This window comes from Ictidomys tridecemlineatus, chromosome 7, assembly GCF_052094955.1.
Source record: "Ictidomys tridecemlineatus isolate mIctTri1 chromosome 7, mIctTri1.hap1, whole genome shotgun sequence".
Lineage (NCBI taxonomy): Eukaryota > Metazoa > Chordata > Mammalia > Rodentia > Sciuridae > Ictidomys > Ictidomys tridecemlineatus.
The window spans coordinates 107,474,694-107,499,676 of NC_135483.1; the positions used below are offsets into that span (position 1 = coordinate 107,474,694).

General features: G+C 42.3%; 1 protein-coding gene across 1 annotated transcript; it reads right to left on the reverse strand.

Moving 5' to 3' along the window:
* Positions 1-9,926: 9,926 nt before the first annotated feature.
* Positions 9,927-18,237, reverse strand: Cfc1 (cryptic, EGF-CFC family member 1). Its single transcript, XM_078018468.1, has 5 exons — positions 18,231-18,237; positions 17,634-17,804; positions 16,775-16,889; positions 16,559-16,668; positions 9,927-10,237 (listed from the first exon to the last, which is right to left on the reverse strand). Exons 1-5 carry the CDS (start codon positions 18,235-18,237, stop codon positions 10,116-10,118), a joined length of 525 nt encoding a protein of 174 aa, XP_077874594.1. The 3' UTR covers positions 9,927-10,115.
* Between the last annotated feature and the right edge of the window lie 6,746 nt (positions 18,238-24,983).

A 24,983-nucleotide genomic window follows, 5' to 3' on the forward strand; every position in this document is an offset into this window, starting at 1 on the left:
AAAAAATAAAAAGGTCTGGAGATGTTTCTTAATGGTAGAGTTCACCGGGTTTAATCTCTAGTACTGGAGAAAAGAAAAGAAAAATTATCATGGTATGGTTGGGTGTAAAGGCATGAGAAAGCCCAGAGTAGGATCCCGGTATAAGCAACAGCAATAGAGATTTTTGTCACTCCTAGGCTCTCAGGAACAAGAAAGGGAGCGCCTTGGAGAGAAAGGGGCTTTGGAGTTGCAAACACAGCCAGGCATGGTAGCACTCACCTGTAATCCCAGTGATGTGGAGGCTAAAGCAGGAGCATCAGGAATTCAAGGTGGGTTGGTGGGGGGATAGGCACTAGGAATATAACAGATATAAAGCACACCTGGGTTCTAGTCTCAGCACCATAAATAAATATCAATAAAATAAAAACAAACAACTCTGAAGTCAAATTGACCCCAAATATACATTAAAAACAAAGATAATGCATAAACAAATAATAATCTAAAAATTAATTATCAGAATAAAATTCTTAGGCATAAAAGATCAGTAAAAATAAAGTAACACAGAGTTGAAATAGTTTTAAAAGATGCATATAATCAAAAAATAACTTTAAAGCTAACTAAATCAGAAAGCACACACCATTTAAAGGGAATGAATAGATTTTGGTAAAACAATGGCAGCAGTTCCCTCTAAGCTGTCATAAAGTTTCCCCTCTGCTGAGGGGCAGACTCCAGGCAGGACACAGTCACAATAGTAGTCATGAGAGAGGAGACCCTACGAAAGTAGGGAGAAACACAGAGGCAGGAAATCTCCAGAAAAAAAAAAAAACCTACTATGTGTTTTAGCATTTCACAGGAGAGAAGGCAGTCCATGCAAAGTTAGAAAAACTACATAAATCACATTCTCTCTATGAGTTCAAGAAAACAAATATCATGTAAAAAAAAAAAATTAGCCCAGTACAGTGAGGCACACATGTAATCCTACTCAGAAGGCTGAGGCAGGAGGATCACAATTTTGAGGCCAACATGGGTGACAGTGAGAACCTCTCTCAAAAATAAAAAGTAAAAAGGGCTGCAACTGTAGCTCAGTAGTGTCTTTGGGGTCAATCTCCAGTACCTAAAAGAGAAAAAAAAATAATGGTTTTACCATAATGAAATGATAAATGTTTTAGGAGATGAATATGCTTCGCCTGGTTTAAAAGTGACATTACCCAGTGTATATATGCATTGAAACATTATTTTACCCCATTAATGTGTACAATTTTATGTTTTTATATTCTAGTTAAAAGATGAATTTAATTATTAGGCAAAAATTCATCAACTAATTAAGTAAAATTTACCCAAAGAGTGAAAAAGGAAAAAATGTAATGACAGAAACAATGTTGGGGGGGAGGGAAGAAATAACTGCAGAATAACACCATTGCAGAAAAATGAAAGCACTTCTTCTCAATACACTTTGTGTACTACAATGTATTTCTTTCACAAACAAGGTGTAAGGCATTAAGAAAGGATAGAAACCAGGTCCAGTGACATGGGAGGCTGAGGCAGGAGGATTGCCGGTTCAAGGCTAGCCTCAGCAACTTAACAAGAACCTGTCTCAAAACAAAAATAAAAATACTGGGAGTGTAGCTCAGTGATAGAGTCTGCTGGGTTAAACCCTTAGTACCTTAAAAAAAAATAATGAGAGAAAGAAGAAAAGAATGTGTAAGATATTAACTGACATCATCGACCAATTAGAAAAACTTAGGGAAAAAGTGAAAACCGAGTAATGAATAAGAAATATTTGAAGAATTACTTCAGAGAGCTGGTATGTTAGGGTACTAACTTAGCATAGAGGAAGCTCCGGGTTCCTTCCCTTGCATGGTATAGGAGAGGGGAAGAATTGAAAATGAAGAAAAATTACTCCATAAGTGAATTGCATATTAAAGGAAACTAAGGGACAAGGGGTGCTTTATGAGAAACAGAAGGTGGAAAAGAAGAAAATATTTTTTTAAAAAAAATTAAGCAAGAGGCTATAAAGTTTTGAGAGGAAATGTCAAAACTTATAGATAAGCACAGATGAGAAAGATAAAAACAAAGCAAAGACACAAAGAGTTTGAATGTCCCTCAAAAGCCCATGTGTGAGAGAATGCAAGAAGGCTTAGAGGTGACATGATTGGGTTTATGAGAGCCTTGACCCAATCAGTGACTTAATCCCTCATGGGATTAACTGAGTGGTGACTGAAGGTGGGGAAGATGTGGCTGGAGGAGGTGGGTCATTGGGGGCCTGCCTTGGAGGTATACGTTTTGCATCTGGCAAGTCTCTCTCTCTCTCTCTCTCTCTCTCTCTCTCTCTCTCTCTCTCTCTCTCTCTCTCTCTCTCTCTCTCTCTCTCTCTCTCTCCTGCCCAGTCATTATGTGAGCCTCTTCCCTCTACCACACTCTTCCACCCTGATGTTCTGCCTCATCTTGAGCCCCAAAACCCTGAGTCGCCACATAAACTTTTCCTCCTCTGACATTGTTCTTGTGAGGCCTTTCAGTCACAGCAGCAAAAAAAAAAAAAAAAAAAAAAAAAAAAAAAAAAAAAAAAAAAAGCTGACTGAAACAACACTGGAGGGCTGGGGATGTGGCTCAAGTGGTAGCGCGCTCGCCTGGCACGCGTGCGGCCCGGGTTCAATCCTCAGCACCACATACAAACAAAGATGTTGTGTCCGCTGAAAACTAAAAAATAAATATTAAAAAAAACAAAATTCTCTCTCTTTCTCTCTAAAAAAAAATAAAATAAAAAAAAATAAAACAACACTGGAGCAGCAATGGGGACACAGAAGGTATTGGCTTTCTCATTCCCCTCCCATCGACTCCACGGCCATGTCCCTCTGTTTTTCTTCCTCATCAGCTTTTACTTACTGGATCCCTTCTCTTAAGTTTATGATGGAGAATTTCTGGAGCCGGAGCAGATGATCCACTCTGCAGTCCAGGCTCACTCCGTGCAGGAATCCTCTGTGCAGGGGGGTGCTCAAGTCAGAGCCGGGCTTCATGGGACTTCTCCAGCGGAGTGGGGCCTGGATCTTCTGACCCCCCAACCCAGCTCCTTGCCTGGCCCTTAGAGTTGCTCAAAATGATTTGCTGTTCCATCCTGATATTGAGAAACCAGGGCAATTTTTGAAAGTGAGTGAGGAAAGCCAGACAGAGATTTTATAGACATTGAAACCCCACTAATGTCGACTATCTGGCTGAGACCAAGTCCTTCTGGATGAGAATCATAGAAGAGAAAAAACTGGGGAAGAGAAACAGAGAGGAATTTATGAATAAGGAAGAGAGTGAAAAAAAAGAGAGAGAGAGACAGAGGGATTAAGCTGTATGCAGCTTGCTCTCTCTGTGTCTGCTCCTGAGGATGACATGAAGTTGTTTAGGGACAACAGTCCCTTATTAGGTACCTAGCAGCCCCCCAGGGGAACATCTGTGAGGGTGGACATGTTCTCACTTTGCCAGCACAGCAGCCACTGGCGCTGAGGGCTGTTGAGCATGCTAATGGGGGCTGAGTGACTACATGTTTTATTTCATTTTGATTCATTGAAACCAATAGCTCATGTGCCCTCTGGGAAGAGACAAGGAGGGCATCTCCTTTCCTGACCTGGCAGCACAGATACCAGGGCCAGGCATTGTGAAGTCCTGAAGACACTTGAATAGTAAGGTCAATTTCTAGCTCCTACAGGAATTTCCACTGTAGGAAATCTCAGGGGCCACTAAGCAGGGATACAGTGCAGGCTGGGTAAGCCCTATGTTGGACACAGCCAGAGCAGAGGGGAGGGGACCTTCCCTGTCATCAATAACTGTGGATGAGAGCCTCAAAAGCCACCTAGCTTAATGTGGGTCCCATAGTCTGGACATGTAATTGGAGGGGAAGGGGTCCATCTCACAACTGAGCTATGCCCTATTTCAGGGGTGGGTTCAGCAGAGGTATGCAAGAGCTGAGTATATGGGGATGAGCAATGGCTTATCCTGGGATAGGATTCCTGCCCCTATGATGATACAGACAGAAAATCTGCATCTGGGAATCCCAAGACCATTTCAGAGAAACTCTCAAGCTGATACAGTCTGAACCCCAAAGGAAGCAGCAACATCCTCTGACCCCTACCTCCCACTGCCATGCTTATCCTGACCTCAGAGTCCCTCGCCCTTTCCTTCCATCACAAACTGGGATGTCCTAGCCAAAGCTACCCTGGTTGCAGGACGACTCCAGTATTTGTGAGCCAGACAATTCTCCTCCAACTATGTCCACATGAGGACTGGTTGTCAGGCAATATGCAGAAGCAGGTAAAGAGTAAAAGTGGTTTCTGTCCCAGCCTAGGAGAGAACCAGGCTCAGAACCCGACAGTCCCAGCCCAACCCTGCAGCCTGTCCCCACCCACCCATCTCCTGGTCAGTTTCTAGAGAAACAGAAACTTTCCACCCCTCACCAACTTCTGTCAAGGAGATTGGCAGAATTACAGGGGTATGTCTGGGGTGTGATTCAAGTGAATAGAGAAGACAGCAAACCAGGAAGGAAGCTCTTCTCTCCAGACTTATAGAGCCCCTGGCCACGTCATGCTCACTCAGAGGAAACACAAACATCATACTCACAGGCAAAGCAGGGCTCAGAAGATAACGCTACCCTGATTCTCCTGATCGGGGGAGTCCTCCTGCTCCATAGCCTGGGTGCCTAGTGTCTTCCTCTGACCTTCTAGATCTTTTTCCTCTTAGGATTGTATCCAAAGACAGATGCTGGTCTCTCCCATGGAGCCTACCAGGGCCATCTCTGAGTTGTCCTACATGACAGACATTCTACTCAAACACGATGCTTTCACATTGATGCATGTGACCCTAAAAATAAGCTCAAACTACAATTTGTCCCATCCTAAACCTGCGTACCCTGCCTCTCCCTATTTTTCTCACAGAAACCTCATTGAGTCTCTTGTCAGGAACTGGAGATGTAGTTCAGTGATAGAGTGTGTACATAGCCTGGGTTCCATCCACATCACCAAAAAATAGCTCTTATGTATGTTTTCCTCTCACTCCTAATGATGACCCTGGTGGCACTGCATGGAATGCTGTGCCTCTTATTACCAAGGATCCATGAGTATTAGAACTTCTTCCAGCGCTGGGCACAGTGGCACATGCCTATAATCCCAGCAGCTCAGGAAGCGGAGGCAGGAGGATCACATGTTCAAAGCAAGCCTCAGCAATGTAGCAAGAACTTGCCTCAAAATTTAAAAATTAATAAAGGTCTGGGGATGTTACTCAGTGATTAAGTATCTCTGGGTTCAATCCCTGGTACAAAAAAAAAAAGAAAGAAAAAGAAAAAGAAAGAAAAGAAAAGAAAAAATTTTTCTAGGACCTAGTATGCACACTTATAATGAAGCGGCACCCCATTTCTCCACAGAAAAATCTTAACTGGGCTTCTCCAGAAATCTTCACCATGGCTGATTTTAGGACTGTCAGCAAAAGAGTCTCTGCAAAAGAGTTCAACGTAGATAAACTACTTATTTTCACATCGCCCTGTTTACTTGGCCACTGGCTGGGAAGATATCAGCACTCCAGGTGCTGGACACCCCCTTACTAGTTTTTCACAAACATATCCAGTATAGTAGTTTGTAGAAATGTGCAAACAAGGCCTCTAGCCTTGAGCTGGGCTTCACAGAGATGTCTACATTTTTAAGATAAGTTACAAATAGGCTCCATGGTAACAGCTGGCAGGGGGAGGAAAGAAAGGAGAAAAGAAGCTCTCCCCTTCTCAGGTGTAGTCCTTGAAGGGTTAACTTGCCCAAAACAGTGAGAGAAAAGCTGCTTTTATGTGAACTTCTGCAGACTGTGAACTTCTGAGGCCCTCCCTTTACATGCTGGGTATAAAACTCAGAAACTACCTGAACTCGGAGTTCAGGAGATTGATTGATTATAGCAAAAGCTGTGCCCTCTGAATCTGGCTGTAGATAAATAAAACTGTTTCATACTATCTTTGGTGCCTTGCCTCCTCTGTCCCTACAATAATAATACATGTGATGCAGGAGGCTGAGGCAGGAGGATAGAGAGTTTGAGACCAGCCTCTGCAACTTAGAGAGACCTTGTATCAAAATAAAAGAATAAAAAGGGCTGAGAGTAGAGCACTCCTAGGTTTAATTCCAAGTACTGCAAATAAATAAATAAATAAATAATTCTTCTAGGCCTTGGGAGACTGAGTGGTAGGGTGCTTGCCTTACTTCCATGAGGCCTTGGGTATTTCGTGTTTTGAGGTTTGGGGGGTTTTGTTTGTTTGTTTGGGGGGTTACTTATTTACCAATATATTGCAAATATGTTGGGATTTAACTAGGGATTGAACTCAGGGGTGCTCTACCTCTGAGCTACATCCCCTGCCCTTTATTAAGTTCTTTTCTATTTTGAGACAGCGTCCTGCTAAGTTGCCCTGGCTTGACTTGAACTTGCTGTGCTCCTGCCTCACTCAGCCTCTCAGATGCCCTTGGTTTGGTCCCAGCTTTGCAAAAGGATTAAAGGAAAGGAGAATAGGGAGAAAACCCCCAAATTGCATGAAAGGTCAATCCCAGAACTTTCTGCCTGTGTTATATAAAGCTGTGTGTACCAGAGTAGCTTTTGCAGACAACAAAAACTTCAAATACAGGGCTGGGGTTGTGGCTCAGTGGCAGAGCGTTTGGCTAGCATGTGTGAGGCACTGGGTTCGATTCCCAGCATCACATATAAATAAATGAATAAAATAAAGGTTCATCAACATCTAAAAAAATTTAAAAAAACAAAACAACAACAAAAGCAAGCAAACAACAAAAACAACAATAACAAACCCCGCAAATACAACCAGAAGCTGGTTTTGAATGTCCCAAGCCAAAAAGAGTCAGTTTGCATCCACACTAGCGGGAAAATCATAAGGTGGCCAAAAGGAACAGGGGACCCCTCAGCTGTTAGTCCTTTGCTGTGCTTTTAAGGTAAACTCCATTGCAGGAGCAGGCTTCCCAGTGTGACTGACACAACTCTACTTCTTCTCTTAGTGTCCCTGAGTGGCTCCCTCAAAGACAGTACATGTGGGCATGAAGTGACAGATCCTGTTTTTTTTTTTTTTCTAGGAAATTCCAGGGTAAACTGAGCAAACTGAACAGGCAAGGAAGGAGTGGCTTCTATGCTCAATCAAGATAGACCTACGTGGTACCACTTGGCTACATCTCCAACCCCCAACAAGAGACCCCATTGTGGTTTCCAGGGGAAAAGCAGGAAGAAGCAATAATCAGGGAAGGGAAGGGAGGCCTGTCACTCTCTGTAAGGATGATCAGGCCCAGGAGGTGTGAAAAGGCATATCACAGGCACAGAGGCTCAGAAGCACTAGGCCAGGAGGGCTGTCTGCTGTCAACAGCAGGAGACAGGCAGATAAGATCTGGGACAATTCCCTGTGAACATTTCAACCCAAGGCCCTGGGTTGCTCTTTAGTCTCAGGAAAGTTTCTCCTTTTTAATAATCTCCCTGAACACCTGAGGTGCCATTGACAGAAAAACTGAATCTTATTTTCAAATTCTTCAAGCATTACAGAAAAAAAAACTCCTGGATGAGATTTTATGAACTTTTCAGAGCTGAGTAACAGCTTCCTAAGTAGATGTTATTTGATTAGAAAAATGGGTGGATGAATAGATATAAATAGATAGATGATAGATAGACTTCTATTTTATTGCATATAATCAATAATTATGGACTGGGGTGTACCTCAATGGTAGAAGGCTTGCTTAGGAAGAGCAAGGCCCTGGGTTTGATCTAAAAAAAAAAAAAAAAAAGATTATATTACAAGGATTTATAATTCAGTTCCTAATTTCTATTTAAAGCAAATAAGTGCTTATACCCTACGTATTCATCCTTATAATGATTAAGTCTTGGTTTTCTTTTTACCACAATTGCAGCCTCTCAAATGTGGAACAGTTTTCTTAGATCAGTTTCCTAAGTGCAGCTATTAAAAATAAGATGCGTTTCTTTTTCCTCTGGCAATGGTTTTTCAGCACACTTGGAACTGGTGTTAAAAAAGTATGGGGAGGGGGGCATTTGTTTACACCAATTTTATACATGACATAAACATATTCATTGAGGTTCTTTTTTTTTTTAATTGAACTTAGTGGCACTCAATCACTGAGTCACATGCCCAGCCCTATTTTGAATTTTATTTAGAGACAGGGTCTCATTGAGTTGCTAAGCACCTCGCCATTGCTGAGGCTGGCTTTGAACTTGCAATCCCCCCATCTCAGCCTCTCTAGCCTCTGGGGTTACAGTTATGCGCCACCTTGCCCGGCTCATAGAGTTTTTAGGATAAATGTGCAAAGTTTTTTACTTGTTTATTCCTATACTTACTAAACTGCAATAGAAGGTACTGCTTAGAAAGTACTTCAAAAATTTTGAAGACAACTTTGGGATAAGAAATGATTACTGCCTAGAAATATTTATGTCTCATAACTTGAATAATTATTTTTCTCATGAATCAAGGAACTCTAAGGCAACCTTCTATTAAATTTTACATTTTTTTTGTTTTTGTTTTGTTTTGGTTTTTAAATTCTACATTGTTTTACTTTGACACTTATCTGAACATTACATTCAGTTCATTTTTTTCATAGCCAATAGTTGAAAAGGTCAAAAATGTCAATAAATTTATTTACAATATAAAATTTTTAAATACTATAATCCATAAGCTTCTGAGCTAAAGTGGATTTAAGAAGCTGAACAACTTGATGGAAGTTTCTTCTACTTGAGGCACATGCTCAACAGGGACATTCTGTATAACAGCACCTTCTTGTCTTGACTTTTCCTTTCAATTCAGCTTAGAATTTTTTTTTTTTGTGTGTGTGTGTGTGTGTATGTGCGGTGCTGGAGATGGAACCAGGACTAAGCAAGCACTCTGCCATTGAACTAAACCATTAGCTTTACATATTCTAAATGAAGTTCATAAGGTTTATAAAATAGCAGTCTTTTGATCAGTTAATTCATCAATTCAGGCTGTATTACCTATTCCAGGGGCTTTCTGAGTTTTTTGTTTTGTTTTTATTTTTGTTTTTAATGGGCTGGGCCTTATGCATGCTAGGCAAAAGCTCAACCACTGATCCCTAGCCCTTTTCATATTTTATTTTCAAATTGGTCTTGCTAAGATTCCCAGACAGTCCTCAAATTTGCCATCCTCCTACCTCAGTCTCCTGAGTAATTGAAATACAGGTGTGCACTAACATGCCCAGCTTCTTTTCTGTGAATAACTTGGAATATCTACTTGTTCTCACTCTCCTGATTTTCAAGATGTGATCTCTGTCCAAATAGAGCAGTTGACCAATCAGTGGGAACCCAGAGTAAAAGACAAGAGATTCTCAGATACCTTATGACTTGTTAGAAGACAGCACTTTATCCCTCTTTTTGTTTCCAAAGTTATCTATACAGTTTAGCATCTGTTTCCTACATGGTGCTGCCAGGAGACCCTTGTTGGGCCTCTTCAAACCAAATCGGTCCCCTTCCTAGCCTTACTGGGTCTGCAGCTACTGAAGACTCTTCCCTTTATGGGGATGTTGTGATCATCCCAGGAAGGTGCTAATTATAGCTACAGAAAAGGAGCCATGGGTGCCACGCTGTCTGCTCCTGCAATTGCTCCCTCTCCTCTGACTTTCTCAATTCAGGGAATATTTTTAGGCAGTTGCTCTTAGTCAAATCCACAGCACAGGAACACATACACACACACACACACACACACACACACACACTGGACTGACAGTGAACAAATGGATGAGATGTGGTATTGGTGAGACACTGGGAATGAGGGCTGCCCAGAGAGTAGCAGTGTCTTTAAAGTCTGTCGGGCCTCTTCATGTACACTCTGAAACTATTAGAGAGGAATTCTGGGTTCAACAAGCCCACACCTGTAATATTCATGCATGAACTCAGTGCAGAACTTAAAATAAGGCTCAGGAAGCAAGAAAGGCTCTTTCATATTTATTACATAGTACAAATATTCACCTAATGGTTCACTTTGTAGAAGAGTAAGAAATTCTGTTATTTACAAGAGAAAATTAAAGAGGATGCCCAAGTCCTGGCTTTCTTACTGGGAACACAGTGGCTCTTGTAATAATCAAGGTTTAGTCTTCCAAGTCCCAAGAGGGAGCTTCTGTTCACTTAGAGTCTCCTTCACAGACAAGGCACTGCAGGAGGGCCCAGAACAGCAGGAGGAGAAAACTCAGTAAACTATATGAGCTTGGCCCACTGGCATGTGAGGGGAGAAAGTCTTTCAAATCTGAAAAAGAACAGGGAGAATACACTGTTATACACCTGGCTTAAAGGAATGAAATAGAAATGCTTGTACCTGTTCTAAAGGCACTCTTCTTCTGCCTTGCCCTCCTCACCAGAATCTGACTCTTGGGCCCTGCTTCAGGGCTGGCAGTTTGGGAGGTGGATGGCAGGGGGGGGGGGGCGGGGTGCAGAATCTGTGTTCAATGCCTCCTTGAGAGGAGATCTCACTGGAGCACAGTGTTCAGGGGCAGCCCTGCCAGAACCCAGCTAGGGGAAGTGTGCCATTTAACCATTGGGACCAGTAGAACAGACCTAAAACAATGTAACAAAATAAAACAGCCTTCAAACCATCTGCTGCAAAGATAGTCCAAGTTTTCCCCCAGATTAGTTCTAACAATATTGCTTTTAAGTAGGAACAGAGTTTATTAAATAGGAGAATGCAGCAATCCCTAAAGTCACGATCATTCATTGGAACATTTCAGGAATGCTGGGTACAGCCCTCACATTAAGACAACCAAGGTGGCTACAAATTTTTTTTAACTTTTTAAAATCTCTCACTCTGTTGGTCAAAGAACAAACATACAACCAGAGACATGAAAAAGTGTGCTCTATATGTATATACTATGAATTGAAATGCATTCATCTGTCATATATAACAAATGAGAATAAATAAATTAAACAACAACTTGAGCATATTCCCCATTTAGTGGTGGAAGCACAGTTGAGTATGTACAAATTTTATTTTGTTATTATTATTTTTTTAATATTTTTTTTTTTAGTTTTAGGTGGACACATGTCTTTATTTTATTTTTATGTGATGCTGATATTTGAACCCAGTGCCTCATGCATGCTAGGCGAGCGTGCTACTACTTGAGCCACATCCCCAGCCCCAAATTTGATTTTATTTATATCTTCCCTTTCAGACATGAACAAGACTGACAGACATAATGAAAATCTCTGGACCTTTTAATAAATATTGCCCATGGCCCACACAGGTGACAGCAAGTGGGTTCCCCTGCGTGGAGTTGGCTGGCTGAGAAATATGGCAAAAAAATCACAGGCCACAGAAAATAGATTTAAAGAGTGGGGGCAGGACAGCTCTTCCACTTTAAGGGTGGAGCTTCCATGCTGGAAAGAGAGAGTGAGAGCCTGAATTTGTTTTATTTATATGGGGGAACTTTAAAGCTTTTGCACAGATGTTCTTAGTCAATTAAGGTAGGAGGTGGGCTGTCCAGTTCCCAGTGGGTCACGCCCAACTCTGGAGCTAGGAGATCTGTCTTCCTAGCCTAATGAAGACTGAAGTCACGTGTACTATGTATCCATTAAGTGGGAGGGACCACAAAATAGCATGCAATGCCAGACCAAAATCTCCTTGGCTTAAGGCTGAGTGAAGACGCTAAATAGCTCAGGAGTGGCTTCCCACATCAGTATCAGAGTTTCCTTTTGGGTATAACATAAAATAACAGTGGGTCGAAAAATCATTGATCATGATCATTAGGTTCACCTGTTTCCTGTTCATCAACCCCCCCTTCACCACCAGGACCCAGGAGCATACCTGAGCACCTCCTTCTGCAGCCCCCCTCCCCATCTGTGTCTCTCCTCCACAACAGTCCTCACTCATCTGAACCCTAGGAGTCCCCTTTCTGGTTCTCTGAGCCTGGGACCCCAGCCCTGGGCAGCTGAATGGGAATTTCTAAGGTGGTGGGGCTGGGTAGGAATCTTGGTTAAAACCTTCCGTGGTGATGACCATATGAACTTGCTAATCCCACAGGCAAGTCACCAATTCCACCACATCATTCTCACATCAAGACTGAGGCTGGGTGTCTGACTGGGCTCCTCTCCAGAGCTGTTTAGCATATGCCAGCGTGGCTTGCCCCAGATAGGCACAAACAGTGAACCAGTGATATGGACAAGCAGTGGCAGCAGGGGCTCCCCAGACCTGTGCGAGGGTGGGCTGCAGTGTGATCTGTCCAGAGTCCAACTCCAGATGGGACCAAGATCAGGCGCACTCCAGGACTGAGTGCTTCTTCCCTATATGGCCCCACCGTGGATGAAAGTGTCTGATTCCCCAAACAGGGACCCTACCAGCTGGGTCCAGGTGAGGCTGATGTTGACAGGTCCTTACACCTGATCAGAAACTCTTCTGATGAGAAAGGAGTCAGTATTAGTTCCATGATGACCTCCCCTTGCAGAAGGGAGCAGGCTGCCCTAACAGGAAAATTCAGGCCCCCTTGGCTGTGACTTTAGTCAGCTTTGTGAATCTGTGAAGAGGGTTAGACTAAGATAGCTGCTCAGTTAGGGGTCCCCAGATTGGAGATGTGAACACCATGGAATGTGCTCCCCAGAGGGCCTGAGGACACTCATGAGTTTATAAAGAAAAATATTAGAATTTCCAATTCTAGATTTATGGAAAAAGTTAAAAATATAATTTAATAATATTTACGGTGCTTACTAAAATTGTTAAAAATCAATGATTTTGCTACTCTCCATCATTTTATGTCACACCAAAAGGAAACTCTTATTACTGTGAACTGGGAGTATTATTATATACTTATTGAAAGGTCCTTCTCAGCTGGGTATGATGGTGCACACCTGTAATCTCAGGAACTCAGGAGGCTGAAGCAGGAGGACCACAAGTTCAAGGTCAGTCTCAGCAATTTAGTGAGACCCTGTCTCAAAATAAAAAAATAAAAATGGCTGGGGATGTAGCTCAGTAGTAGAGTGGTAGTGAGTTTAATCCCCAGTTCAAGAAAATAAAAATAAAGAAGGTACTTCCTAGACTTTAGACATAGCAGAGATCTTTGTCATTATGAGTCTTGTGCATATGTGAAAAGGAAGATATAAATGAAATCAAGTTTGTGTGGGCTCAGCATGGTAGCGATGTCTTCACTGCTGAATGGGGAGTATACTCAAATTATTTTTTACTAATGTAAAAACTTAATTAATTACTTAAGTTTTTGAAGACCACAATGAATGAGGATAACATCACCTCTCAATATGAGGGCCAAACCCAGCATTTTTGAAACTCTTCAATTTGTAGCTATCTAGAATCCCCTGGGAGCCAGAAGGCTTCCTCTCCTGCCCTCAAACCCAGGAAAGCTTGCCCACAGAAATGACACCAGTCACAGATAATATCCCAGGAAGGCTGGACAAAGGCTCAGAGTTGACTGGGTTCTAGGACCTTTAAGGCCATCCTTATGGCATCTGAAAGGCTGGGTCTGGCTAATTTTTGCTAATTTGTTTGTTGGTTATTGTTATTATTATTTTTGCCAGAAATGCATTTTTTTGAAAAAAAATTGAGTTTACAGGGGCTGGAGATGTGGCTCAAGCGGTAATGCGCTCGCCTGGCATGCACGGGGCGCTGGGTTCAATCCTCAGCACCACATAAAATAAAGATGTGTCCACCGAAAACTGAAAAATAAATATTAAAAAATTCTCTCTCAAAAAAAATTGAGTTTACAATAAGTAAATATAAAATACAATTGAGTCTCTTGACTTGGCCCCACCTCACATTTGTGTTACCTGTCTATCTCTTGAGTTTGCTACTTCACCGGGCCATTAAATAGGTACCAAATTTTAAATTAATACTAAAAAAAAAAAAAAATATTTTAGCATTGGGGATTGAACCTAGGGTCTTGAGCTCCACCATCATCCCTAGAGTATTTGGATTTTTTTTTCTTGTTTTTGCACTGCTAGAGATCATACCATGTGCCCCCCTGCATGCCAGACAAGTGCTCTACCACTGAGTTACACCACCAGCCTTTCAATTAGTTCTTGATGCTAATGACAATTTCTTGGTTCTCTGCTTCATAGGTAGCCATACTGTTGGTCTAATTGAGATGAGCTTGAGCTGGTTTAAGGTCTAAGCAAAGATTCCTTTTATTCTCGAACATCAGTCAGAGTGACCCCCGGAGACCCTCAGCCTGAAAATTTCTGAGTGGGGGGAGTAGCATAATTTTGCATCATGTTATCTATTTTCAATCCCTCCCATGCATAGATGTCTTTCCCTACTATTAAAATGATATTGTGAATATAGTTTTTCTTCTATCTATCTCCCATATACTCTTGAAAACATCATAAAAAGCTATTAAAGGATTTAGACCATAGCCACATTTTCAATATGCTAAGCAACACTATCAAAAATATCTTCATTCTGGCCTGGGGTTGTAACTCAGTGGTAGAGCACTTGCCTAGCACGTGTGAAGCACTGGGTTCAATTCTCAGCACTGCATATAAATAAATAAAATAAAGGTCCATCAACAACTAAAAAATATATTTTAGGGGCTGGGGATGTGGCTCAAGCGGTAGCGCGCTCGCCTGGCATGCGTGCGGCCCAGGTTCCATCCTCAGCACCACATACCAACAAAGATGTTGTGTCCGCCAAGAACTAAAAAATAAATATTAAAAATTCTCTCTCTCTCTCTCTCTCTCTCTCTCTCTCTCTCTCTCTCTCTCTCTCTCTCCCTCCCTCCTCTCTCACTCTCTCTTAAAAAAATATATATATATATTTTTAAAAATCTTCATTCTTTTCATATTGAGAATTAGTCTTACATGAATGGCACAGCAGTTAAGAATCGGGTCCTATTTGCTACCTATGGGAGTTAACCTCTCTCTAAGCCTCAGTCTCCTCAAATATAAAAAGGTATAAAATATACTTCATAGGCTGCTATGAGAATTAGATGGGATAATAGGTATAAAGTGCCTGAAACATAAAGAGATAACAAATGCAGTTATCACCATTATTATCAGTCACCATCCTGCCATTTGATCACTATTAGCAGTCGTCATCATCACCATTTTAACTTGCCTAGAGCAGAATAGGTCAACCAGCATAATGGTGTTACCCTTTTTTCTGCACCTGACAAACTGCTCTGAAATGAGACTGCACTGTACTATTTTATCCAGTTTTGATGAGCAGAAATCACATTTTCAGAAACTGTTGTGACTATTCTTAGCAGAAAGACAGCAGTCTCAGCCTTAGATGCTTCCAATGATACAATAGTGATTAAGATAATACTGGAACCCAGTTCCTGACCTCATGGCCTTGCATAGAAGCCTGACCCCAGCTATGACCTTCCTCAAATTCCTGTTGAGGAAGCTCTTGCAGGTGGAATCTGACTTCATTTGTGAGGGACCCTGTGTAATTCTGATGCCTGTCCCTAAAATGTATGTCCTTCACTCTAGTAGGAGCAGTTGGTGAATCAAAGGCATGGCCCCAGCAAATGGGACAGACCATAGGAGAGAGGACTTTGGGGAAATGTAGCTTGCATGAAAGGGAGGGAGAGATGAATAAGGTGCTAGAATTTCCTCTTCACTTGCAGGTGCAAAACTAGCTGAGGAGAAGGGAGTGGGTGATGAGCCAGGAGGGAATGAGAGCTGTGCCTAGACTCCCTTGACTCCTGGTCCCACTCTGAAGAAAAAGAGAGAAATTGAGCATTCACTGAGTGTGCTTCTCCATTAAGGACCCACCAAGGTCAGAATGAGGAGAAGACAGTAAATGGGGATTAAGGGCTTTCCCTCCTGGCTGTCTTGTTTGAGGGGGAGAGAAGTGGGATTGAAGGGCAGTGCAAATATTAACTGTGTCGCTCCACTGCTGGAAGAGCCCAGTAGTTGACTGAGGTGGAAGGAAGGGCAGGAAAGAGGCTTTGGCCTTAGTCTCCCCTCTGGACACACTGCACAAACTACCCAGGATGACACAAACAGAGGCCCATGACTTCGGTTGAAGGGTGGTGTCTTCACTGACTGTGCTCACCACTGCTCATCCCAGTTAGCACCTGTTGAAAAGCAGTATTGAAAAGAGATAGGGCCCGGGCTATTGGATTGAAATAGTGGTGCCACCTCCATTAGCTTTTGCAGCCTGACAAGAGAAGGGGTGCAACTGCCTAAGCCTCCAGAACCGAGGCCTGATCCCTTCTGGTTCCAGTGTCCTCTGGCGGGAAGAGATGGTATTGGCCAGTGTAGAGACATTTTCAGAGATTCATTCAGCTACCCTGACTCCCAGGTTCAACTCTGCTTACCAGCTTGTCAGCGCTGGAAGCTGCGCGCACAGTGAAGAACGCACACGGTCACTGTTCGGAAATCATGTTAAACCGAGCAATCTGGACATGAGAAACCTTAAACAAAATCAGTAAATAATAATAATGATAATAATAGTTCACTGAGTAAGTTACAATGAGTGTGACTTTCTTCGGGGGTGAATTTAGTTTGCTTATTTCTGGGTCACTTGGCACAAGAAACTGTTGTTTGAGTCCGATACTCAGGATGAACCTCAAAAAAGGCGCAAACGCACAAGGGTGTCAAGAGCAGAAGTCTCGGGTCCTCTTACCACAGCGGCCGAACGTCTGGCGGGGAAGACAGTGTAGGGCCCCAAAGACGCACCTGCACAGGCGGCAACCACTGAAGGTCCAGGCTCCATGCACCAGGGCGCCGCAATCGCTGAGGAGGCGGACACCAGGCATCAATGCCTAGGTCCACGCACCCTGCCCGCAGCTCCCCCTCCTGCCCCTTCCTTGGGTCGCGTCCCCGGGTCCCCAGCGCCCACCTGCGCCTCTGGTCGTGCTCGCAGTAGCGGCCGGTGAAGTGGGCTGGGCACACGCAGAAGCTGCCCAGTACACAGGTGCCGCCGTTCCAGCAGCAGCGCTGTCGCAGGGACGCACCTGTGGAGGCGGGGTGGGTGTCGCTCAAGTTTAATCCCGACGCACAGGGCAGGCGCTCCTCCTGGTCCCGGGGAGAGTCGGCCCAACTCGTGACCGCCCCGAGGAGGCAATAAAGCCGGCTTTCCGCTGAGGGTGTTTGCTTGGGCAAACCCTGCTTGTTAATTTAGGGATTAAAAACAAACTACCCGGGGTGCAGGAGGTCAGCAGAGTCCGGTGACACACAGCAAATTGGATTTTTTCTCTCTCTTTTCACATGTTAAAGTCAGTGGCTTTACTCGACCGGGACTGAAGAAGACAGGCCTCCCAAGCAGGACCACCCACGGGTGTGGTGACGCCAAACCCAGAGAGGCCCCCCTGGGGACGCGGAGACTGGAGCCCCAGAGTGTGCGATAAGCCAAACCAGGTCCACTATTATCTTGGTTTGGAACGTTTGTCTTAAACACATTTAAGTCACAGTTCTCTAGACCTGTGGAAAATAACCACTGGAGATCAAATGCAACGTTTTGCCAATGAAATAGTCAAACTTTTAAAGGAGGAAATGTCTCACTAGGAAATATATTTTTGCTTTGCAGTGATTCGTAACTTGAACATGCCGAGATGTTCTCTCTGGGGTTTCTTATTTTTATCCCCAATTTATCCCACGGATTTTTGTTAGTTTGTTTTGTTCTGTTTTTCGAGACCCTATATCTGAGTCCACCGACTTTGGAGAAAAATATTTCCCGGGTGGGGGACGCCTAAACTTACGCTCTCCAAAAGCTCTGGAATAGGGAGAACCCCGCAGCCTCCAGTTCTCTTCGCTCCCATTCACCTCCCTGAAAGTACTCAGAGTCCAGTTGAGTGTTGTCTGCTGGAATTTGGGGGCTGCAAATTTTTTTGCTTCTTCTCTGCCACCTTTATGTTTCCCTCTTTGATAGCCTTTTCAAAAAGATTAAAAATATTAGACCGATAAGGATTGAGAAACATATTTTATGAAATGAAAACTGAAACTATGAATAAAATGCATCTTACTGTTTCCCAAATGGATGCTCTGTAATGCCAAACCCATCGTAAAGAGAAGCCTAGAATATTTAAAGAAAAGTATTAAAGTTTGAAAGAGTATAAGCATATTATACATATAAAAATGTAGTGCAATCATACATAACTACACAAAATATTTAGCACAGTAAATGCAATCATTTTGTTACTTGTATATTTAGACTAATGTTATCATAGCTAGAAAGATTTTGAGATTCAAGTGCACACTTCCTTTAATGAGAAGAAACTATCATGCACTCATTGCAACTTATCCTGAGAATTTTAAACCCTCATCTTGGCTCCAAGATCTAAATGACACTGTTTTACCTGACATGGTGCCTCCAGGTCATTTTCCCACTGACACGCCTGGTCTCTTTGTCATTAGTACATTGAAGATCAATTTCCAAGGAAGTTGTGTCTGAGCAGTTTTTGCATTGGAAGGTATCTTTACTCAGAACATAGAATAGGTAAGTATGGAAAACACAGACATTTTCCTCCCTCTGTCTTGCCTAAGAGAAGCAATGATGAGATCTTGAGCTCTGCTGTTGAAGCCCAATAGTCGAGGGCCTGCTGTGACATCCAGGAGTCTGAAGGACTGTCCCTCAATGAGTCCTAGCTAGGAGGGGGTGGAGATATGGGCTGACCCTCACCCCCACCCCCAGCAGTATTTGCAATCCTAACCTCAGCAGGGGTGGCCAATCCCTGGGGTAAAATATTGGTGACCGAAGTGACAAACCTTCTATCACTGGAAAACAAAATTAAAGCTCTAACACAAATTAAAAAATGGAGATTTTCCTATTACATTCTCGTGTACTGGGAGTTGTGAGAGGGCTCAGCTAGAGAGGAGACATAACCAGTAGCTGGGGTCCCAGAAGTCATGAATTGTGAGCATGAAAGTAAAGGAGGACATTTCAATCCCTCGTTTTTGAGATTCATCCTTACTTCCATAGATGGAAACTTTGCCCAGTTTGGTAACAGCTGTACCCATTTACTACAACACTCCTTTGGGAGAGGTGCTAGTCCTTCTCCCAGGTAAAAGGCAATAAAACTGAACTTTCTAGAGGCTAAGCCTCTTGATAGTTAGGTCTTTGAAAAATGCAAAATGCACATATATTATGAGAAGTCCACTGGTCATAGCATGCAGAGTCCCCTGTGCACAGGTAAAACTGCTGTACACATTTGTCTGATGAACCTATCTGAATCCAAGAAGAGAGAGACTTGGATGTCTCACCTGGCACTTTGTAAGTCTCAGTATTTCTAATTGTTTAAACTGAAACTCTGGTTCTTTTATCAGCAATAAAAAGGACACCTTGGTACTCAGTGTGGCAGATTGTTGTGTGACTTCAATTTAAAAACAATTTTTTTTTTGGAAAAATCATGTTTCTTCCAAAGTTGAAAGAGTCTTTTGACACTATTTGATTTCTTACACATTTAAATGTGAGTCTTATTAAAGAGAACGTTAGGTAATTTAATTATATGTAAAAAGTAAGTACATTTTATGACTTTGAATTAACAGAAACTTCTGTATGAACTAAGTGTGTTATGTATTAAAATAAAAATTATTGAAATAAAGGACTGTATTTCTTTATATAAATAAGTTTTAAAACCATTCATGTAACAGAATGCTGTGGAAAACAAATCTTTCTGATAATACTAAAGTTTTAAAAAGAAACATCTAAAATCTAATCCCCCCTATAGTTTCCTCCTATTCAACTGTTTTACAGTAGACATTTCCAAACACATACACAATCTGGGAAATGATCAGTAAACTCAGGTTCACCAATTAAGTATTAGCCTTTGCCAATCTTATGTACCACAATTATTTTCATTGTGGAGTTTAAAAGCACTTGCTTGTTTAAAAGCACTTACCCCAGATGTTGAGTTGTTTCATATCTAATAAGGGTTTGAAAATCTGCAATTTATAAATGGAAAATGTAGAAAAAGGAAAGGAAATGTTTGCTTGCAAGAAAGGTTTGAGTCAGAAAATGAGGGCTGGGGTGTAGCTCAGTGGTACAGGGCTTGTCTAGTGGGTGCAAGGACCTGGCAGGGGGTAGGGGAGAGGGAGAAAGAGAAGAGAGGCAGGCCAGCAACAGAATGTCCCAATTCTGTTTACTTAAGATCAGTTCTGGGGATGGGGCAGGGCTGAGTGCCTGCAGTGATAAAGCTGCTGATAAACTATTTTTCACCATACTGTTACTCCATGCAGAGCTTTGTTGTCCTTTGTTGTCTCATTTGCTCCAAGGTTTTACAAAAAGAGTTTTGCATTTCAGTGCTGAGGAGCTGCCATGTTTGTGATCAACAAAGCCCAGAAAGTAAAGGTTGCCTGGGAACAGCTGGAGTGGGGGGGAGGTGGGTCCTTTGCCTTGGGGGAGGTCCTCTCCCTTGTTATCAGTTGTAAACAGATAAGGTAGGAGCCACCAATCCAATCTCCAGTGGATGCCCTGACTCATTAGATGCATGGGAACTGGGACTCTCATGCCAAGAATGGGCACTGTCTCTTGTCATGTTTTCAGCACATCAAACATTCACAGAGGAAAATGCTCTGTAGCAAATTAGGTGTGAAGGAATTCTGTGAGAAAGACTTTAAAGCTGAGGTTGTCCTATTAGCTACTCACTAGGTTCCATGGGGGAGTGAAAATGTCTTCTCTCCATCCTCCTAGGTGCTTTGGCTTGGCTACTTTGTGTCTCTATAAATTTTTCTTTTCTAGGGGGTATTTCATGTTAATGAAATTATACAATATTTGTCCGTGTGTGTGTGTGTGTGTGTGTGTGTGTGTGTGTGTGTGTCTGGGGGTGGGGTGGGGATTGAACTGGGGACCTTAAGTTCTAGGAATATGTTCTACCAAACCTATGCTTGTCCTTTGGTACCTCACTTCTTTCACATAGTGCGATGCTTTTAGGTTGTAGCATGTATTAGAACTTTATGTCTTTTCATAAGTGAAAAATATCTCATCATATGTATATACACTATTTTTGTTTATCTGACATATGTTCATGGATGCTTGGGTTCTTTCTACCTTTGAGTAGAGCAGAAAGGGAAAATGGCCATCTACACACCAATAAGGGAAGACAAAATTTTGATGTTGGACTTCCAGTCTCCAGAACCATGAGAAGACAGATTTCTGTGTTAAACCACACAGTCTGTGGTATTTTAGCATTGGCATATGAGCTCATACCAAGGTTTTTGGATTTTTCTATTCATTTTTTGTTTTTTTGATGCTATGGACTGAATTCAAGGCCTGGCTAGTCTAAGCACATACTTTACTACTGAATTATACCTCTAGCCATATTTTTTTCATTGTTGTTACATTTTATGTGTATACATATACACACATAATATATATACACACATATTATGTGTATTAAGTCATTTTGGTGTGACCAAAATACTTGTGGAGAACAGCTTGAAGTGTTGTTGAAAGCTTGGTCCTTGTCCCTGATGCCAATATAATGATGAGGACATGGTTTTGAGGAAAAGGAAAAAGAAGTTTATTGCTTTGCTAGCAAAGGAGAAACACAAGGGACTCCTGTCCCAGAGGCTATGATTTTGCCCACCAGCAGGAAGAGGGGGCTTTTAAAGAGTTGATTCAAAGACTGCATTCCACATGCTTTCTGGAGTTGTAATTCATGTTAATTTGCAAGATAGTCATTTCTGAGATCCTCCAGAACCATCCCCAAAGTCTGGATTATTTCATTCCTATGGTGGGTATGTACTTAGGGACAGATAACTCTACCTAGGATGGGGAAGAAAGGTAATCCCGTTTCCCCTAAGATTAGGGAGGGGGAGAAATTTGAGAGGAGCAGGGAGAGAGGAAGAGGAAGAAACATGTCCATTTTTAAAAAAATCAGTTGCAGGGACAGAGCTGCAAGGGTAATATTCAAAGCATAAAGTTAATTTGGGCTCATGGTTTTGAAGGTATCAGTCCATGATCAGCTGGCTCCATTGCTATAGTCAAGAACATCATGGTGGAATGGTGTGAAAGAGGAAAGCTGCTTAGCTCATGGAAACTGGGAAGGAGAGGGAGAGAGAAAAAGAGAGTATATGAATATCCAGGGTCAACATATGGTCCTCAAGGGGGTGCCTCCAGCAACCCACTTCCTCTATCCATTCCCACTTGCCTACAGTTACTACCCAATAGTCTGTTCAAATTATTAATCCATCCAATGGATTAATCTACTGATAAGGTTACAGCTCTCATGACCCAATCATTTCCTAAAAGCCCCACCTCTCTACTTGTTACATTGGGAACTATGCTTTCAACACATGAGTTTTGGGGGGACATTTCATAATCCAAATCATTATTCAATTATTCACATTTCATATCTAAAGCCTTATGCAATTTAGTAACTTCTGCTAATTTGAGGCTAGTCTCAGCAACTTACTTCCTCCTACTTATTTATTGCTTTTTTCAATTGGTGCAACATAGGTAGACATAAAAGTGAAATTCACTGGATTTATTCATATATACATGTGTATAACGTCATTTGTCAATTACACTCCACAGTTCCTACCTTCTCTCATTCTTCCTCCATCTCTTTCCTCTGCTCCTCTGGTCTTCCCTCTGTTTTCAGAGGATTCCTACTGGAAGGTAGTTAGGTCGTTGGGATGTATCATGGGGATATTGGAACCCTGGTCCCTTTCTGCTTCCCTCTTTTGCTTTCTTGCCTCCATGAGATGAGCATCATTTTTCATGTTCTCCCACCATGATGTACCCCACCACTAACAGACCCAAAAGTAATGAACCAACCAACTATAGACTGAATCCTCCAAAACCATAGTAACCCTTTCCTCCTTCTAAGTGGATTGTCTTGGATATTTTGTCACAGTAATGAAAAGCTAAATAACACACAGGGTAAATAAGGTATTTAATTAAAAATGGGTCAAGGAAATTCATATTTATACAACTGATAGGAAACCAGGAATGATTCAGGAGTGAAGTGGAAGGTGCTGAGAGGTGTTCTTAAGTGGGTCTAGTCCTCCAGCACAGGAGTGTGGACTGTCCCCCCTTCTCCACAGAAAAGCCCTTTTCATCATGGCTGATTTTAGGACTGTCAGCAAAAGAGTCTCTGCAAAAGAGTCCAATGTAGATAAACTTCCTATTTTCGTGTCACCCTGTTTACTTGGCCACTGGCTGAAAAGATACCAGCACTCCAGGTGCTGGACACCTCCTTACTAGTTTTTCACAAACATGTATCCAGTATAGCACTTTGTCAAAATGTGCAAACAAAGCCTCTGGCCTTGAGTTGAGCTTCACAGAGATGTCTACATTTTTAAGATAAGTTACACATCGGCTCCATGGTAATAGCTGGCAGGGGGAAGAAAGAAAGGGGAGAAGAAGCTCTTCCCTTTTCAGGTGTTGTCCTTGAAGAGTTAATTTGCCCAGAACAATGAAAGAAAAAGCTGCTTTTATGTGAACTTCTGCAGACTGTGAACTTCTAAGCCCCTCTCCTTACATGCTGGGTATAAAACTCTGAAACTACCTGAACTCAGGGTTCAGGGGATTAATTGATTATAGCAAAAGCTGTGCCCCGGAACCTGGCTGCAGCCAAATAAAACTGTTTCCTGCAATCTTCGGTGCCTTGCCTTGTTTGTCCCTACAACAGGAATAGTAGGGATGGCTCTGTAAACTAAGAAACCATAAATGAGGCCGAAATAAAAGCAAAGAAAGTTCATTAAGATGCAGAATAGATCTGGAAATTGGCAAACATTGGCTCAGTTTTGAAACTGGGTAAGGGCCCAATAAATAACCAAAAGAGCAATCTTTAAGGAAGATAAGTAGGATTGTGGTTAAGTACAGTAGTTGGGAACTGCTGTCAATCAGGGTGGTTATGAATTTTGTAAATTCATTGGAATGACCAAGTTATTTGACCAATATTTTTAGATATTAAACATTTCTTACCTCTGGCAGTCAGTTCCTGACACGATGTTTGTATGGCAACTTAATCATGTCAGAAACATCTCTAAGGCTTAGACAAGGATTTCTGCTCTCCTTTTGACCATCCTGCTGCCATTTTACTTTTTAGTGTTATGAACATATTGTAATGAGGGGCACCCTACAGATTTATTGAATTGAGTAAGTCAAGGCAAATACAAGGTCAGGAGCTGAGCATAGAGATGGGTCAGGAAGTGCCGGAGGCTTTAGCAGAGAGAAGTGAAACCATGAAAGAGTTGTCCTTAGGACAGGGAAAAGAACATCATGTGACTGCTAGCAGCATTAAGACCATGGTCCACCACACTAGTAAGGGAGAAGCCTCTGTACCCTCTTTGCAAAGTTGAAGCATAGCTCTTTCCTTTACTTTCGTTTTCTTTTCTCCTTCCTGCTTTCCTTTCTTCCTTCCTTCCTTTTGTGATTGGGATGTAACCCAGGAGTGCTTTACCACTGAACTGCATCTCCAGCACTTTTACAATTTTGAGATAGGGTTTCACTAAGTTACCCAGGATGGCTTTGAGCGTGTGGCCCTCCTGCATATCAGACTCCCTCACTGTAGTTTTAAGTTTGAAAAGAGTCTGAATGTATTCATCCTCAGAGTTCAGTCACAGAAACCAGAGAGGAATCCAGGAAATCAGTTAGGACGCTTAGCAGGAAGGTAATAAACTTTGACTTGGAGAATGGGTAGATTTTTGTTAAAACTGGGGTTTTCAACAAAACAGGTACAGAAATGGGCCTGGGAGAAGGTTCTGGAGGTCAAGAAGAGAATTTGTTAGTCCATTCAGAGGCAAAGACACACTAAGAGGCTGCTGAGCACCAAACTCAGACTCCCACATGTCCAGTTGTTTTAGATAAAAGCCCAAAGAAGCTTGCATCCAGCCATTTGAGATAGGCTTACTTGCATTCCCCATGTATCTGTACCCAGATCTATTAGCCATAGATAAGATAAACCTAGGGTCTTCAGAAGACCAAAAATCATTGCAACCTCTCAGAAATCTCTGACCCAGTGTTTCCCCACTGTGCTTATGAGCTGAGGTCATCTGGACTCTCCCCAGGATTCCATCTACCTCTTTCCCTGGCAAGGGGTGCCCTGCACCATGATCTCTGAAAGGTTTCATGCTATGAAGAACTTTTTTTTTTCTTTTTTAAA

Excerpts from the sequence above, each read along its gene's own strand:
- Cfc1 (XM_078018468.1), bottom strand. Across the intron at positions 16,669-16,774 it reads GAGCACGACCAGAGGCGCAG|CGATTGCGGCGCCCTGGTGC; the intron begins GTGGGCGCTGGG and ends CCGCCTCCTCAG. Across the intron at positions 10,238-16,558 it reads CCAGACGTTCGGCCGCTGTG|ATTTGAAAGACTTTCTCCCC; the intron begins GTAAGAGGACCC and ends GTTCTTTTTCAG.